This window comes from Neovison vison, chromosome 3, assembly GCF_020171115.1.
Source record: "Neovison vison isolate M4711 chromosome 3, ASM_NN_V1, whole genome shotgun sequence".
Taxonomy (NCBI): domain Eukaryota; kingdom Metazoa; phylum Chordata; class Mammalia; order Carnivora; family Mustelidae; genus Neogale; species Neogale vison.
The window spans coordinates 200872753-200887712 of NC_058093.1; the positions used below are offsets into that span (position 1 = coordinate 200872753).

General features: G+C 52.1%; 1 protein-coding gene across 1 annotated transcript in view; it reads left to right on the top strand.

The window, feature by feature from the left end:
• Window positions 1-14960, top strand: part of TMEM132C (transmembrane protein 132C) — a 224129-nt gene that overhangs the window by 156684 nt on the left and 52485 nt on the right. The window contains exon 5 of the mRNA XM_044244405.1: window positions 6940-7123. Within this exon, the coding sequence (XP_044100340.1) occupies window positions 6940-7123 (184 nt within the window). The remainder of the gene's footprint in view (window positions 1-6939; window positions 7124-14960) is intronic.

Here is a 14960-nt window from a genome sequence, read left to right on the forward strand (position 1 = left end):
TAATTGGATTAGTTGTTGACATTTACACAGCTGTGCGCCAAGCTCCTAGGGTGTGTAGATACTCATTTCAGAGATGAGGAGACTGAGGTTTGGGGACATTAGTAATAGGAACAATGATCTGAAGCAAGGTGTGCAATTCATACCCAGGGCTTTGTCTGCAAAGCCTGGGCTCCCATCCATCTGTCATGCTGCGGCAAGGAAAATAAGTGACAGGATCTAGCCCAGCCGAATTCAGGGGCACAGCTGGCTATGAACTTGACCCAGAGGGAAGGTTAGGTCAGGACCTGAGAGGCTTGGGTAAGGTCCTGTTTTTTCCCCCATGTGCTGCATTCGGCAAATCCCAGGACTTGTGATCTCAGAAGGACCAAGGTTTGCAGGTCCTGCCAGGTTACTGAGAAGCAGAAATATTATCATAGTAATAACTTGCACTTGGCAGATATTTGCTTTGTATGTTCTAAGCTCTACACACGTGTCATGCCATTTATCCTTGCAGTGGTCTCAGGAGGTCGATGTAGCACAGATCAAGAAACTGTGCTTATAGAGGTGAAGTCAGTGGTTCTCAAACCTTGCAGCATATCAGGGTCACTGAGGGAGTCCTTAAGAATACCAGGTGTCACTGCAGATGAATGAAAGTAAAATCCCAGAGGTGAGCCCCAGACACCAGCTCTTTAAAGCTCCTCCACCAAATAATTCGAGATTGCTACCAAGGCTGGGAACTAATGGGTCACATAGCTTATCCAGGATGAACCTCCCAACCCCATGAAAGGATGAAGTCGGGATTCAAACCTGTGTGTCTGATTTCAGAGCCCTTGGTTGTAACGCATCCCCAGCACAACTGCTGGATAAACACTAGGAAGCAAAAAAGCAATGATCATTTAGGAGTGAAGTGCTTGGTAATCACCGAGAGAGAAACTTTTTGTGTATGGCAGTAATTGTTGACCATGACCACACCTGAAAATCACCTGAGTTCTAGAGAACACTAATGTCTGAGAGCCACTTCTTATCATTCTGATCCGTTGGTCCAGGGTAGACCCAGCTATCAATAATTATAATATTCGGCCAAGTCTGAGAGCCCTGTTTTATAGGACCAGAAGGCTCAGATGATTTCCATGAGGGCTGTGATTCTCCTTTGAAGCAATGTCTTTGGTTTCCATGTGATTGCAGGAGAACACTCTTTTTCCTCATTCCTTCATACACTTACCTGCTCCTGTAACATTTTACGTTTTAGGGACTGAGATAGAGAGAAGGTAAAATCTTTTTAAAGTCCAAGCTCATAATCCAGTCCAAGGGTGCTTGGAAAGAGGGCCACCTTCAAGGCTTTTTCTCTCCTTTCTGCTTTTCACCGTGAACCTGAATCCTGAATTCTGTCCTCCACGCTAATTGCAAAGAGCAGGAATGAAAGAGGAGACTCCCTCAAGAGTGGGCCAGATCTTTCCCCACTGTCTTGGCATACTTTAGGGGGTGTGACCCCAGCCAGTCAGGTATCTCCACACCACCCTAGAATGTATGATGCCAAGAATCAAAGACAGTGGACAGTTAATTTTGACACCATCTGTTTTGATGACAAAACTGGTTTTGTCCGGGTTCTTGTAACTTTCCTCTGCTCCCATCTCCTCTCCATGTCTTTTTTCCCCACACTTTCTAGTCCTTTTGAGGCATTTGTTAAATTCCCTTTTCTTTGTCACTCGGCCCAAGGTGCTCTCTGTTGCTTGCAAGTCGCATTCCTGAACTGATATCCTTCAGCACCATGGAGAGAGCCCCCAGTTAGAAGCCGGGTATTGGTGCTGACCTTGAGGTCAACGGGATGATCTAATAAAGTCTTCTCGGTGGGGAAGTGTGTGTCCTTTCCCTTCATGAAATTCCCATGAAGTAGAATGAATAAAGTAAAAGCCGGGGCTGAATTTCTATTCTCCTGGACTGGCTTCCCTGTTACAAGGTTGATTTCTTCATTTTGTTTGCCTCCTTTCTCTCTATAGGCATTATGCTGTCAACAGGGGTTGATAAAGTCTCGTACACCCCATAGCAGGGAGGTAAAACCCTACTAGCTTCTACACACACACACACACACACACACACACACACACACTCCATTTTCTTACAAGATAGAGTTCAGTCGCTAAAAGGTTTGGTAAATTGTGTTTCCAGTGGCCCAAACTTTATTATAACTATTGGGGGAATTTATTTGTTTTTGAGAAAGAGCTTTTTTTTAAGCCAATTTCGAAAATTTCTTTCAAGAGTTACTGCAATAAATCTACACTATTGATTTAGCAAGTGGTGGTTCATGGGCGCTCTCTGGAGTCACTTAAGTGTTTAAATTCTTCTCTTTATTACTCCAACAGTATCACAAGCCCCAGATGGGCGGCCATCAAGGGCTCTTAGTCCCTTTAAGACAGAAGCTTAGCAAAGGTTTCCGTCAGCTCAGAGACAGCAGGAGAGCACTGACCATGGAGGGAACTGCAGACAAAATTCTTCCTTTCTTGGTTTCCTCCTTCCAGAGAAATGTGTCATACCACAGTACTGGGTCTGACAGGGACAGTTACTGAGTAAATGCAAATCGGAACGAATCCCAGTTTGCAATGAGTGGTGGACAACAGCTTCTCTTCTGTGGCTTGTTCTCAGAAAGCTCCCGGACCAGCCCTAGGGGACATGTTTTAAAGGTGATTTCACACAGTCAGACATGGAGTCCCTGAGAACAAGTGTAGTTTCGAGTCCTGCCAAAAACGAGAACAGCTCACATTTATTGGTATTTGCTAGTGTGAAACTGTCCTAAGTGCATGGTACTTTTTCACTCATTTGCTTATCCTCCATGTCAACTCCATGAAATGGGAAGGAACTGCATCCCCAGTTTGCAAACAGACAAAAGGAGGCTGAGTTGTGCGTCGGTACCCAGCTAGCGAAGCCAGGATTTGAACTCAGGAAGTCTGTTTGGAAGCCCACAGTGTGGTCATACCACGTGCCATGCTTCCTTCGCAGAGTCCCACATTATAGTCTTGGTTCCAACCCCCTAGTTCCCTCCTCCCTCCCCCTGTGTCTCATTTCCTTCCTTCCCACCTTTTCCCTCCTCCTCTTTCTTCCTTCTTCTCCTAACCCAGTACTTGTTGGAGGCCTAGGATTACAACAGGTCAGCTCGGGGCTTGCTTTTCATGCTGCAGGAGTAAAGGGGATGGCATTAAGGACCACCTGCAGTCCCACGGCTGCCCCCGTCAGTGCCCCAGTGTGCTAAGGGTCCTGGGATCACAGTTTGAAAATCATCAACCCTCTGCATCGTCTTTGGGGCCAGCATCTGCCACGTCCATGTGCAGCTCTTCTATGAAATGCTGCCTCAGAGTGCAGGACCCCCTCCCCTTTCCAAAGCCAGAGAGAGCAGACTGACAGCCAGCTGCTTGAGCCACATTGTGGCTACAAGGTTAAGGTTCTTATATTTTAAAATTCAGAGATTTTATATACAGAAACTCCAGGAAAAAAAAAAATCGGTCACAATCCACACAGCAGCCGTAGACCACAGCAGCCATTTCCCCTCCTCCCCTTAGCGCTGCTGAAGTCTTCTCTTTCAAAATATGGCTCAATTCATTTTAATTTGGATATATTCCATTATGTGGTGTTTGGAGATGAGACCGTTGGAAGCCAGGGGGTGCAGGGTGGGAGAGTAGGAAGAGACAGGACTGACAGAAATGAACCAGTGAGGAAGCTGATTCTTTCTTCCCAAAGGAATTCCTTGTCTTGAGTCAGAACGTTTCATCAGGGGCCTCCCCAGGGTTCATGGTGATGCTGGGCTGCTTCTGCCTGGCCTCTCCCTCTTGCACGTTCCTGAAGTCACTGTGGACACAGAACAGCTTCTTCTTCTCCTGGCCTGAGGTCGGCAGCCTCCTGCAAGTGTGGGTCGGACTTCTGCCCCCGGCACCATCCTGATGTCCCTCTGACCCAGGATTCTGGAGTTTCCCAGAAAGTCCCAGGAAGCTGGAGTTTCCCCCAAATTGTGACTTTTGAAAATTTTTCTATCTTGAAACCATGAGTCAGTTTAGTTGACTCACACATGGTAGGAAGGGGAATAGGGGCTGTGGTAACTACAGACACCTCCCCCGTCATTGCCTTCCATCCGTGGTTGAGAGCCAAGTAGTGTGAACACCCTCCCTGGGGGGTGGGAACACGAGACAGTCTCTGCTCTCACACTTGTGCTAAATAGAAACCATAATTATCTCCAAAATGGTTTTTATTGGGATTTAAAATATTGGGTGCACGGGACCTGGTCTAGTGCCTGGTGCACAAAGAACATTTCCTACACAAAGACTTGATGTTCTTATCCTTACATTATTACCTTGAGCAGAATACCCCAGGAAGGCAACCCTATTTCTCATGAAAATCATATAACATAGTGTCTTTCTAAGTCAGAATGGCAAACATGGCTTCTCTTTCCTCCCGACAACACGGCTGCCTCCCTTCCCGTAACCGTAATGGAGGAGGACACAGCCAGGGTGTAAGTCATGCTGGCCCCTTCTGCCTGCCCGTTTCCTCCCTGGACAATGGGAATCCCATCATCTCGGTTGTCCAGATGACAAAACTGAGCCTCAGAAGGAGGTGTCAGCAGGTATAGTGGTCAAAAAAGAGTTTTATAACAAAATGAAGATGGGTGTAGGCTGAGGCGTGTTGCCAGCTCCTGGGTGTCCCAGAGGGGCCACAGTGGGTCCTGAGACAGCTAGGCTCGTGCCTCACCCATCACTAAGTGAGTTTGCTGAGCAGAGGCCGTCGAACAACCATTAATGTTTCAACCCGTGCCCAGCTCTGCTGTGGATACGGAGATGCCAAGGCGAGTGTTCTTGCTAAGAGAGCAAGGTTAACAGTGCCCCCCGCCCCAAATAAAGGCATGTCTGTCACCCAGGGAAGAGGGAGACTGGGCCAGAGCTAGTGGGAAGGATTTGTGGAGACTCAGATCCCCGCAGGCCTCGGCTGCCAGACCAAGTACAGGGCTCTTAGTTTGGAAACGCTCCAGACTCCAGACACTTCTCCCTCATTTTCCAAGGCAAGTCACTCACTCTTGAGCTCGCACAGCTCACGGATGGATGCACCAGACGCTGGATTGATGTTCCCTCCCAGAGTGCTAGCCAGCATCTCATAGATTGTGATTGTCTGGGCCCCGCTTCTGGCCCAGAAAGCATGAGGCAGATTTGGGAGTCTCAGGGCTTTGAGAAGTGTGGCGACCTCCCTGTCGCCTCCTGCCCCAGCCCCTGAGCGGAGCTGAGGGTGATGAGGTGGAGAATTAGGATTCTGGCTCTTGAGCAAGCACCCCAGAGACTGGGTACATGTGTGTCCTTACGGCCTCAGCAAAGAAAAGGGTTTCCCCAGCACCCTTCAGAGTGGGACCCACATCTGCCAGGGATGGCATTCTGAAGCATACTTGTTTCCTTCTTGACGTGCTATGGAAAATTCCCTACAGTTTACCTGAAGCCACGTAGCCTTCCCAGCGGATGGAGCAGGAGATGCTGCAACCTGCCTTCCGTCCATGCAGCAGTACCCAGCTCCCCAGAATCCTGTCCACCCCGCAGACCCCGCTGTGTGCCCAGAAAGGCTTTCCTTCTCCTTTCCACCAGTAATGATTCCATCCATTCAGCAGCTCCCAAAACCTCTCCAAGTTCCCCTTTCCTGACTTCCTAAATGAGGGCTGGCAAACTCTGTCCATAAAGGTATAGATAACAAAGACTTGGGGCTCCGCTGGCCGTCCATTACTTAATGCTGTTGCCCAGCCGTGCGCTTGCTGCACGAAAACCCCAGAGACCAAGGAAAACATGCCTGGGGCCGTGTTCCAATGAAACGATTTATGGGAACAGGCAGCAGGCTCCGTTCGGCTCCCAGGCCACAGTTTGCTGCCCACTGGACGGGAGACACTCGCTTGGGGTCCTGCCTGTGATTCCTCACTTGACCTCCAGCTGCCGTGGGGGAGAACACGGGATGGGGACCGGAGGTCCTGAGATGCCACCTTCCATCTGGTTCTGTGTGGTGGTGAGCAGGCCTTTTTTTTTCAAACCCTTTCTGGGCCTGAATTTCATTGTCTGAAAAATGAGAAACTTGGACCTTGGTTAGTTCCCAAAGCATCACAATCACTGGGGCAAGCTTGCTCCAAGTACAGCTCTGGGGGGTCCCCCAGACTTAGGATATTGATTGGAAGCCTCTGTTGGGGACCGGAGAGCCCCCTTAGCTAACGAGCCCCTCCCTCGAAGCAGAAGGGGGTGTGTTGGAGGATGTGAGGTGGTTTACACCGTCTCCAGGAGAGCCGCCGGCATGGGCCGGGACGAGGCAGCCGGGGACGGAAGAGGCAAGACACCTGCCAGCTCTGCCATGTTCCTGCAAGGAAACAGCCGACCCGTCCACCTGGCCCCAGTGCCCAAAGGCCCGTGAGTGCAAACCGCCCCCACGGCTGCCCCACAAGAGCCAGGAGCACACACCTGCCCGGAAGCCCCCTGCGACAGCCCCGTCCTCCCCGGCTTCCAGTGTGCATCCCCGAGGATGGGGCCTGACCTGCTTCGGGGCTTCTTGTAGCTGCAGGGGAGTGCCCAGAGCCCGGCTGTGCCTCTCTGCCTCTCGAGAACCGGAGGAAACGCTAGGCCTGCCGCGTCGGGCACAGCCGCAGAATGGAGCTAACAAGGGGTCCATTTAGTTCTCCAGACTCATCCTGCAGGGGTGCAGCCGATGGGTCCCCGTTGGTCTCACTGCTCCACACCTGTGCTCAGTCTCTGCCCAGTTCCTCCCCTTTGGGTGCTGCTCCGTCCCAGGCATCTTTGTCCCTCATGTGGAGGTGACTCCCTGTCCAGGTGCTGCCCTGGAAAGGTGTTGACCTTTACCTTGGACTCTAGGTGCCGCTGTGGCAGGGGTGGCGGGAGGGGGAGAGAAGGGCCCTTCCACGGAGCAAAGTCAGCTCAATGCGATTCTCCTTCACTCCTTTTCCAGAAGCAGCAGCTTGTTCAGTGAGGTCGTGCAGATGAACTTTGAAATAGCCAGCTTCAGCAGCCTGTCGGGGACGCAGCCCATCGCCTGGCAGGTGGAGTACCCGCGGAAGATGACCACCGACACCGCCGTGTCCGAGATCTTCATCAGCCAGAAGGACCTGGCCGCCATTGTTCCCCTAGCCACGGTAAGACCCACGTGGGCCCGACGGCGCCCCTGGGGCCTTCCTTCTGTCCCAGGATGTTAGCCACCAGGGCCTCGGGGGTGCCGACCCCCACCCAACCTTGGGGCATTGCCGTATCATTTGTGAAGCTGGGTTACCTTCCTGCTTCCCCCCAACCCTCGCTCTAACTGCATCCCAGTTTGTTACGGACCTCCTTCTCCTCTAGTTACGTAGTCCTGTTTGACCTCCTGTTCCCTTTTTAGAAGGAGACTGGAGGCCACTTTGTATATTCGTCTGAGAAGCTAGGCAGGGCGGCCACAACAAACCACCCGAGAGGCTCAGGTGCTCCGTACAACCTCAGTGATTCTGGCTGAACGTTGCGCGGCTGAAGTGGTGGGGGCTCTGCTCCATGCAGGGTCTCGGGGGCCTTGATGGATGGACCGTTTGCTGTCTTGTAGCCCCAATGTCAGGAACACATGGCCTTCATGGTCTCTGTGATAGAGGAAGAAGCAGCTGGAGAGTCGCGTGCTTTCTTAAGCAATGGCCTGGAAGGGACATGTGACTCTCTCTCTCTCTCTCTCTCTTTCACACACACACACACACACACACACACACACACATACACACACGCTGTTGGTCCTAAGGAGTCCTGTGGCCCCGTCAGATCTCCAGAGGGTGCAAGGGGAGGGCTGGGCGGACACCATGGTCTGTGCCTCATTGTGTGGTGCGTCAACATGGCCTTGATCCACATGGACCACGACACAGATACGGTACGCAGAAACCCAGCCAGGACTTCTGGCTCGATGCCGTGGCCACTTGGGAACGAGCAAGGAAGAGAGAATGATGGGAAGCCACGTGGCAGTTCTGCTCTGCGGTCGCTCACCTGCACCTGCCACGCGCAGCCTGGCTCCACGGAGACCCCTTGCTGGGAGATCCGAGGGAATGGCATGGCAGAGGCACGGGGAGAGTCCTTTGATGTTCAGCTACAAGTGTCCTTGCCAAAATCCGCCTGCCCTCATGTGGAGCCTGGCATGGAAACTGTAAAACCAATTTCTGCTCAGCTTTGGCACAAGCAGGCTTCATTGATACCAAGCTGGGAAATATATCAATTAGGATTCTTTGAGTTTCGTGTGACAAAACACCACCCCGTTGGCTTAAGCCCAGTGAGAATCTGCCCGCTCGTGTGACTCCAAATCCAGGATCCATCCTGGCCTCCCATCCGCCTGATCAGGACTCAGCTCCGTCTCCAGGACTGGATTTTTCCTGCCTCTTGGCTTCCATCTGCATCAACTCATGATGGCAGCGTGGCAGCCGTTGTTCCTGCCAAACAGTTCAAGCCTCGAGCCCAGGAAGGGCACCTGGCTCATTTCCCGAAACCCCAACAAAGGTTTCACTGCCGCAAGGACTCCTCTGGCAGTCATGCTGTCTCCCCTGAGCAGTCCCCGTGGCGGGGGTGTTACACCCCCAGAATTTGCACGGGTGGCAACAGACGCTGTGGACCTCCTTCTATACCCTCGCCTCGCCTTCCGCCTTCCGCCTCCAGCATCGCTCATTTTCGCCTAAGAGTTCTGTCTCACGTCCAGGACACAAGCCCCGAGGGATTCGCACCCCCCCATCTAGGACGATCTCCGCACCTCGGCTCATGGGAGCCGGCAGACACCGAGTCCAGCTTCGCGGGCCCACCTGGGCGTTGACTTGTGAGGCGGGAGCTCCACACCAGCGCCTCTGTCCGCCCCAGAGCCATCAGGCTGGAGTCGCTTTCAGGGTAATGCCTGCTGTGGTCCCCGACCGAGAGGGCCTGCTCCTCACAATAAACCACTTGTGATGGAATCCTTCTGGGAAAACCCAAACCAAGGCACAGGTCACACGCACAAACCACATGAGTTTGAGAGCAGAGAGCTTTTGGGCTCATTTCGCTAGAAAACATGAGAACAGACACTGGGCGGCAAATGGACACAGGGAACCTCCCAATACCTGGGATGTAAGGAGTCGAAATGCCTTTTATCCAAATAACGAAGTCCGTCTGCAGACTGGTTTCCGAAGCGAACAGCCTCGGGACCACACCCAGCCTCTGCTTGTCTCCCTGAGTCAAGCTTTCCTGGCCGCCGCCACTCCCGTCCAGCTCGGAGTGGTCCGTGGCCACTTCTGCTTGCCCCAGGGAGAAGGAGCAGCTGTGGCAGGTGCCAGACGGTCCACGCGGCTGAAGCGTGCACCGAGGGCTCCTTCTGGGGAAAGCGCACCAGTCCTCCTGGAGAAGGCCTGGAAGGGTGCTTTCCCCGCCGGCCCCTGCGAATCGCCTGGGAGGCTTTAGAAATGATTGCCGGGGCCGCACCCGGACAAATCCCGTGAGGATCCCTGGCGGTGGGGAGCAGGCAGCCGTGGGTGGTCCCACGGGGCAGCCAGAGCCGGACACGGAGAAGCGCAAAGCTCGGGTTGGGTCTTCAAAGGCCGCTGGTCCCCGAGCGCTGTCAGCGCCTTGACCGAGCGCGGGCGGCATCACAGGACGGTTCCGGGAAGCGCAGCCATCGGGGCTCCCCGGTCCCACGGCCCCCCGGCCTGACTTCCAGCGGTTCACGGGACTGGGACGATTAGAATAGTGTTCTCAAGCTAGCCTCCCGGGAATTTTCCTCGCACGCAGTGTCTCACTGTGGAGGTGTGAGCCGCAGGTTTTTAAAGTCCTGAGTGATGCCGGGGCCGCGGGGCGGCGAAGCGTCGGGGCTGCGGGGCTGCGGGGCTGCAGGTGCAGCGTGGACCCGATGATGTCACCACGGAAGTTGATTGGCTCAGCTCGTGTCACGTGGCCAGCCTGAGGCCAATCCCAGAAGTCAAAGACCGCGATGATCCTCTGATTGGCGGAGCCCGGCGAGCTTGTCCCCTCCCCCCAACCTCTCCACCCCACCCCCACCTCCGCCGACGCAGGTGCAGAGTCTGGGAGCTGGGGGGCAAGGTGCATGATGGGAAACTCCCTGGACAGGCACAGGCAGCGCAGCTTCACTGCAGAAGGCATCACCTACCAACGGGAGCTGCTGATGCGTTGAGGTTGGACAATGATTCCTCTTGACTTTACAGCCCCAGGAAGAGGCGTCAACGATCTGCAGCCCGTGGGGCAGGCTCAGTCTGTCTGTTTTCGTCCACCGTGCAAGCCAGGAATGGTTTCTATGTTTCCGAGCAGCTACATTGGAAGTGGTTACGTAAGGAACTTCTTCGTAGGCTCAGTGTTGCCCCTTGGCTATACTTTCCATCTGGCACTTTAGTAAGAAAGTTAGCGGGCCCTATGACCCAGAACATCAACATCACTTCTGGGGTGGAAGTGCTTAGCTCCTGTCCTACTTAATTTAAAAAGGGAAGGCTTTCAGATACCGTGAAAAAAGAAATCATGGTGAGGATAGGAGATAGTATCTTGCTGTACTTTTCAAGGGGCCACAAGAAAATCATCTTCCAAACAAGATGTGATTATTGTGGTTGTTGTGTTTTTGTAATGCTTTTAAGGTAAAAGGGAGTGACTACTTAGGTCGTACCCAGAACCCAATTGTTTGCAAGTAACTGTATGAATTTGCACTGGCTTCCTTGGAACGATCTCTGATGGGCTCACATGGCTGCCTGGGGCCCGGTGGTGTCCTCAGGTTCTGTTCCCTGCAAGGTACGGTTTGACCTCAGCTGTGCAAAGTACTGTGGGATGTTTGGAACTTTGATGACAGGCAACCAGTAAGTGAGGCAATTTGGAGCAACTTCTAGTCTCAGTTTTAGTATTTTCAAAGGGGTTCCCCCCCCCAGAATGAACTTTAGTACAGCTTTAAGCAGCCATAATGTAAAGTTTTATTGGAAGCAACTAGCAAATAGATCTGAAGCTTGACTAGGAGATGAGAAGATTTAAAAAAAAAAAAAAAAAAGGTAAAGTAGACGCATATGTTAACTGTTAGTGGCTAGTGAGTCAAGTGGTCAAGTCTTGGGAAAAATTAAGTCCCCCCAATGGTGGCTCATTCTATAGAAATACAAATGTCAGAAAGGTGAAATAGAGGATTGCTTGATGGGAAATATGCCTCACTGGGAAAGTTCTCACTTTCTTTCTTTTTTTTTTTTTTTTTTTAAGATTTTATTTTTTATTTATTTGAGAGAGACAGTGAGAGAGAGCATGAGCGAGGAGAAGGTCAGAGGGAGAAGCAGACTCCCCATGGAGCTGGGAGCCTGATGTGGGACTCGATCCCGGGACTCCAGGATCACGCCCTGAGCCGGAGGCAGTCGTTTAACCAACTGCGCCACCCAGGCGTCCCAAGTTCTCACTTTCAAATCAGGCCTTCTCCAGCACCTTCCTCGATCCAGGTGAGAAAGGAGGGGATCCGGCAACTTATCAGTGGCCTTGGGTCCCACTCGGCTGCAGGCTCCAGCTCCTGGGGAGTAGATGAGATGGGACAGGGGAGGGATGCAGCTCTCCTGTAAGGTGAGCCATTGAGGCAGGAGTATCTGAGCCACGCGGTCCCTTGGCATAAGTTTGTGTGGTGAGCCCTGACCCACAAAGCTGACATTTGCTGACCCCTTTTTCTGTTCTCTTGGCAAAGGGCCCTTTCTTTGCTTGGAGGCAGGAAAGCCCCAGATCTCAGCTCTGTGGCCTCAAACACCTGTGCCTCTAGTCCCCACCCAGCCCCTGCCCACTCTGCGTGCATACGCTGGGGATGCCGACCATCTGGGAGTACCTACCCTCTGGGGATAGTGATGCTTTGGGGGGGCTCTCACTCTAGGAGAGGCTGAAGGTCTAGGGAGCCGACACTCTGGGGATCCCAGCAGACAGCAGGCTGGTAAATAGCTCACAGGACAGGACCAGGTAAGGTGCGGCTGGGAAGAAAAGTAACACGGGGCAAGGGAGTGGAGCGTAAGTGTTTCCTGTTCTGTTAGTGCCTCTGTGCTTTTCCCTAGCATTCATTTAAAAACAAAACAAAACAAAAACTAAATTTAATGCATAGTCTTTGGAGTAAGCAGGAACCCCTCATTCGGGCAGGTGTAGGAAGAGGCCCTTTGCTCCAGGACTGACAAAGTCCCAGATTGTGTTTCCTGTGAGGTGGTGAGATTGACCCCAAATTTTGAAGAGTTTCAAACAATGGCCCTTTTTTGTCTGTGCAGACTTTAAGATGAAATCATTTTCCTTGACCCTTGAAACATGTTGGGAACTTGGTTTGTTTGTTTTTTTTTTTTCCTTATATAAAGCTTTCAAAATTCCTAGAACGTGTCCATATATGTCCGCATAAAATCAAATTTAAAATGAAGTGGCTGTCGCCAGGGCTGTTTAAGGGAGAGATTGCTGCTTGTTCTCACATCTGCAGAATGATGGTCTTAATCCCCACCTCTCCGGGGCGTCCCCGAGATTCATTAAGGTTTGAGAAATGCCTGGAGCCCTGGGGCCAAGTCTGTGCAGCAGGAGAGGATGGCCGGTGCTGGGGGGGCGGGGGGAGGTGGCAGCATTTCGCCCTTTTGCTCTGCCCAGCTCCCGGCCCTGGGAGGGCTGGCCTCTGGGGACCACAGCCTCCAGCCTCCCTGGCTCTCTGGCTTCTGGTAGGGTCCAGCCAGCAGGAGGCGCCAGAGGTGACTAGACAGAGCAGAGAGAAACAGAGCCTCCTGTTGTGGGTTGAATTATGACCCTGAAAAGCTATGTTGGTGTCCTCGACCCTCCCTGCCTTGTGCAAGTCTGCCAGAGGCATGGTCTTCTCTGCCTATAGCTCCTATCCTACAGGGGCAGGGGGTGATCCCTGTTTTCTGCGGTTCTTCTCCCTCTGGGCTCCAGGAACTGGCTGCCTCCACCTGCCCCTGAATCTGGGGCTCCTAGGAGCTCCCAGCTGCATCATCCCTGGCCACTTCCTTCGCTCCTGCCCATGGCTCTGTCAGAAGCCCTTCATTCCCCATCCTCTGACCCAGCCCTTTGAGGGGGCCTCCTGTCTCCAGCCAGGACCCCAAGGAATGCAGTCTCCATGGTCCCTTCTAGTTCTTCCCAGGGAACCCAGCACTGTGGTCTTCAGAAGCAGACCTGGGCAGGAAGGGGCCCTGACCACGTTCATCCTCTCTTCATAGAGACTTAACACTGAAGGTGCAGGTTACGGGATCTCCTGGGCTCTCTGAACCCCATGGTTGGGTTGTTCTACCCGACAGCATTCCAGGGCAACTCTTCTTCGACATTCTTTCCCTGCTAAGTTCGCAGAACCCACTGTGGGGACAGAACGGGCATTAGCAGGCAGGGGGCATTGCCGAGATGCTCTTGGACCCGCTTGTCAATCTGCAAGTGATGAATGGCTTTGCTCAGCTCGGGGTCCGTGGGGAAGCGTGTTGGCAATATCTTCTGGGTTCAAGAAGGCAACAGCAGGCATTTCAAAGAACTGAGAGACATCTCTTTTGACGGGGATTGGAGTATATTATTTTTAAAGAGACAATGGAAAAATAATGTTTTATTGTTTCCCAGAAACATCTACCCTGATATTCATGTTCCTTTTCCTACTTGGAAATTATATATCCTGACTCCCCCGAGAGTGTTTTAAGGATGGCTTCAATGCTCTCGGGCAATTGAAAAATGTTTGCTGCGTTGAAAAATAACTATATGGGCAGAGGAAGTATTTTCTTGTCACAGCTGGAGATTTACTGTGGGATTCAATTTAGAAATACCCCTCCCTCCAGCTGAGTATGAGTTTCTGTCTAAAAAGCAAGTTGGTGACACATCTGAAGCTGCTTCTGACTTGGGAGGAATGTTTTCAGGATTACCGGCTAATTGTCCGATGAATGATCCCTTATCCACCACAAAGGAAGTGCCCAGACGATGGGAGTGGTCAGCATTCAGCATTGGTGTTCACGCCGCCACAGCCAGTATCTCTGCTGGGTTTCCCTGGCAGGAAAGCCCGGGGCGGAGTGGAGGGATGCTGGGACCTCGTCCAAGTTGAGACCTCCTGTTATTTCCCTTTTTTTTTTTTTTTTAAGATTTTATTGATTTATTTGACACTGAGAGAGAGCACACAAGCAAGGGGAGGGAGACAAGCAGGCCTCCTGCTGAACAGAGAGCCCAATGCTGGCTCTATCCCAGGACCCTGAGGTCATGACCTGAGCAGAAGGCAGATGCTTAACGACTAAGCCCCCCAGGCGTCCCCTCCCATTATTTTGCTTACTTTACTTAGAAAGTAAAATGTGTATTCTACTGTTAAAGATTCTGTAACTTTGGGGGTGCCTGGGTGGCTCAGTTGGATAAGCATCCGGCTGTTGATTTCAGCTCAGGTCATGATCCTGGGGTCACGAGATCAAGACCCAGTCGGGCTCCCCGCGCAGTGGGGAGTCTGCTTCAGACTCTCTCCTCTCTCTACTCCTTCCTCTGCTCACACTCACCCCCACTCTCTAAAATGAATAAATAAATACTTTAAAAAAAGATTTTATAGCTTCATTGGGGAGAAGATGTAGAGTTGGGGAACATAGAAGCAACAAAGAAATGAGAGAAAAAAAAAAAGGAAAAATCATCCAACATCCCCCCCCAGGAACATGAGCAGAAGATGGCAGGCAGTCGCCAGGAGCCCACGTGTGGGAAGAAGATCCCAGGCCAGGAGTCCAGCCCACGGTGCTGGCTGACTGCACGCTCTCTGCCCACCAGACTCTCCCTCTGCACCATGCCCAGCACCCCAGAATCCGTCATTCCTTCAGTATTGTCTCTGAGTTCAGAATGGAATCAGGATTGGGAGCCAACTAGATAGATGTGAATCCTAGCGCCTCCTCTGAGTGGCTGTGACCCGGTTGAAGGACTCAATCTGTCTGTCCCTCTGTTCACTTTACAAGAAAACCATGGCGGTTATTACAGAAATGTTCACATGCCCACCAGTTAGCATCATCTCGGCTAGAGGCAGGG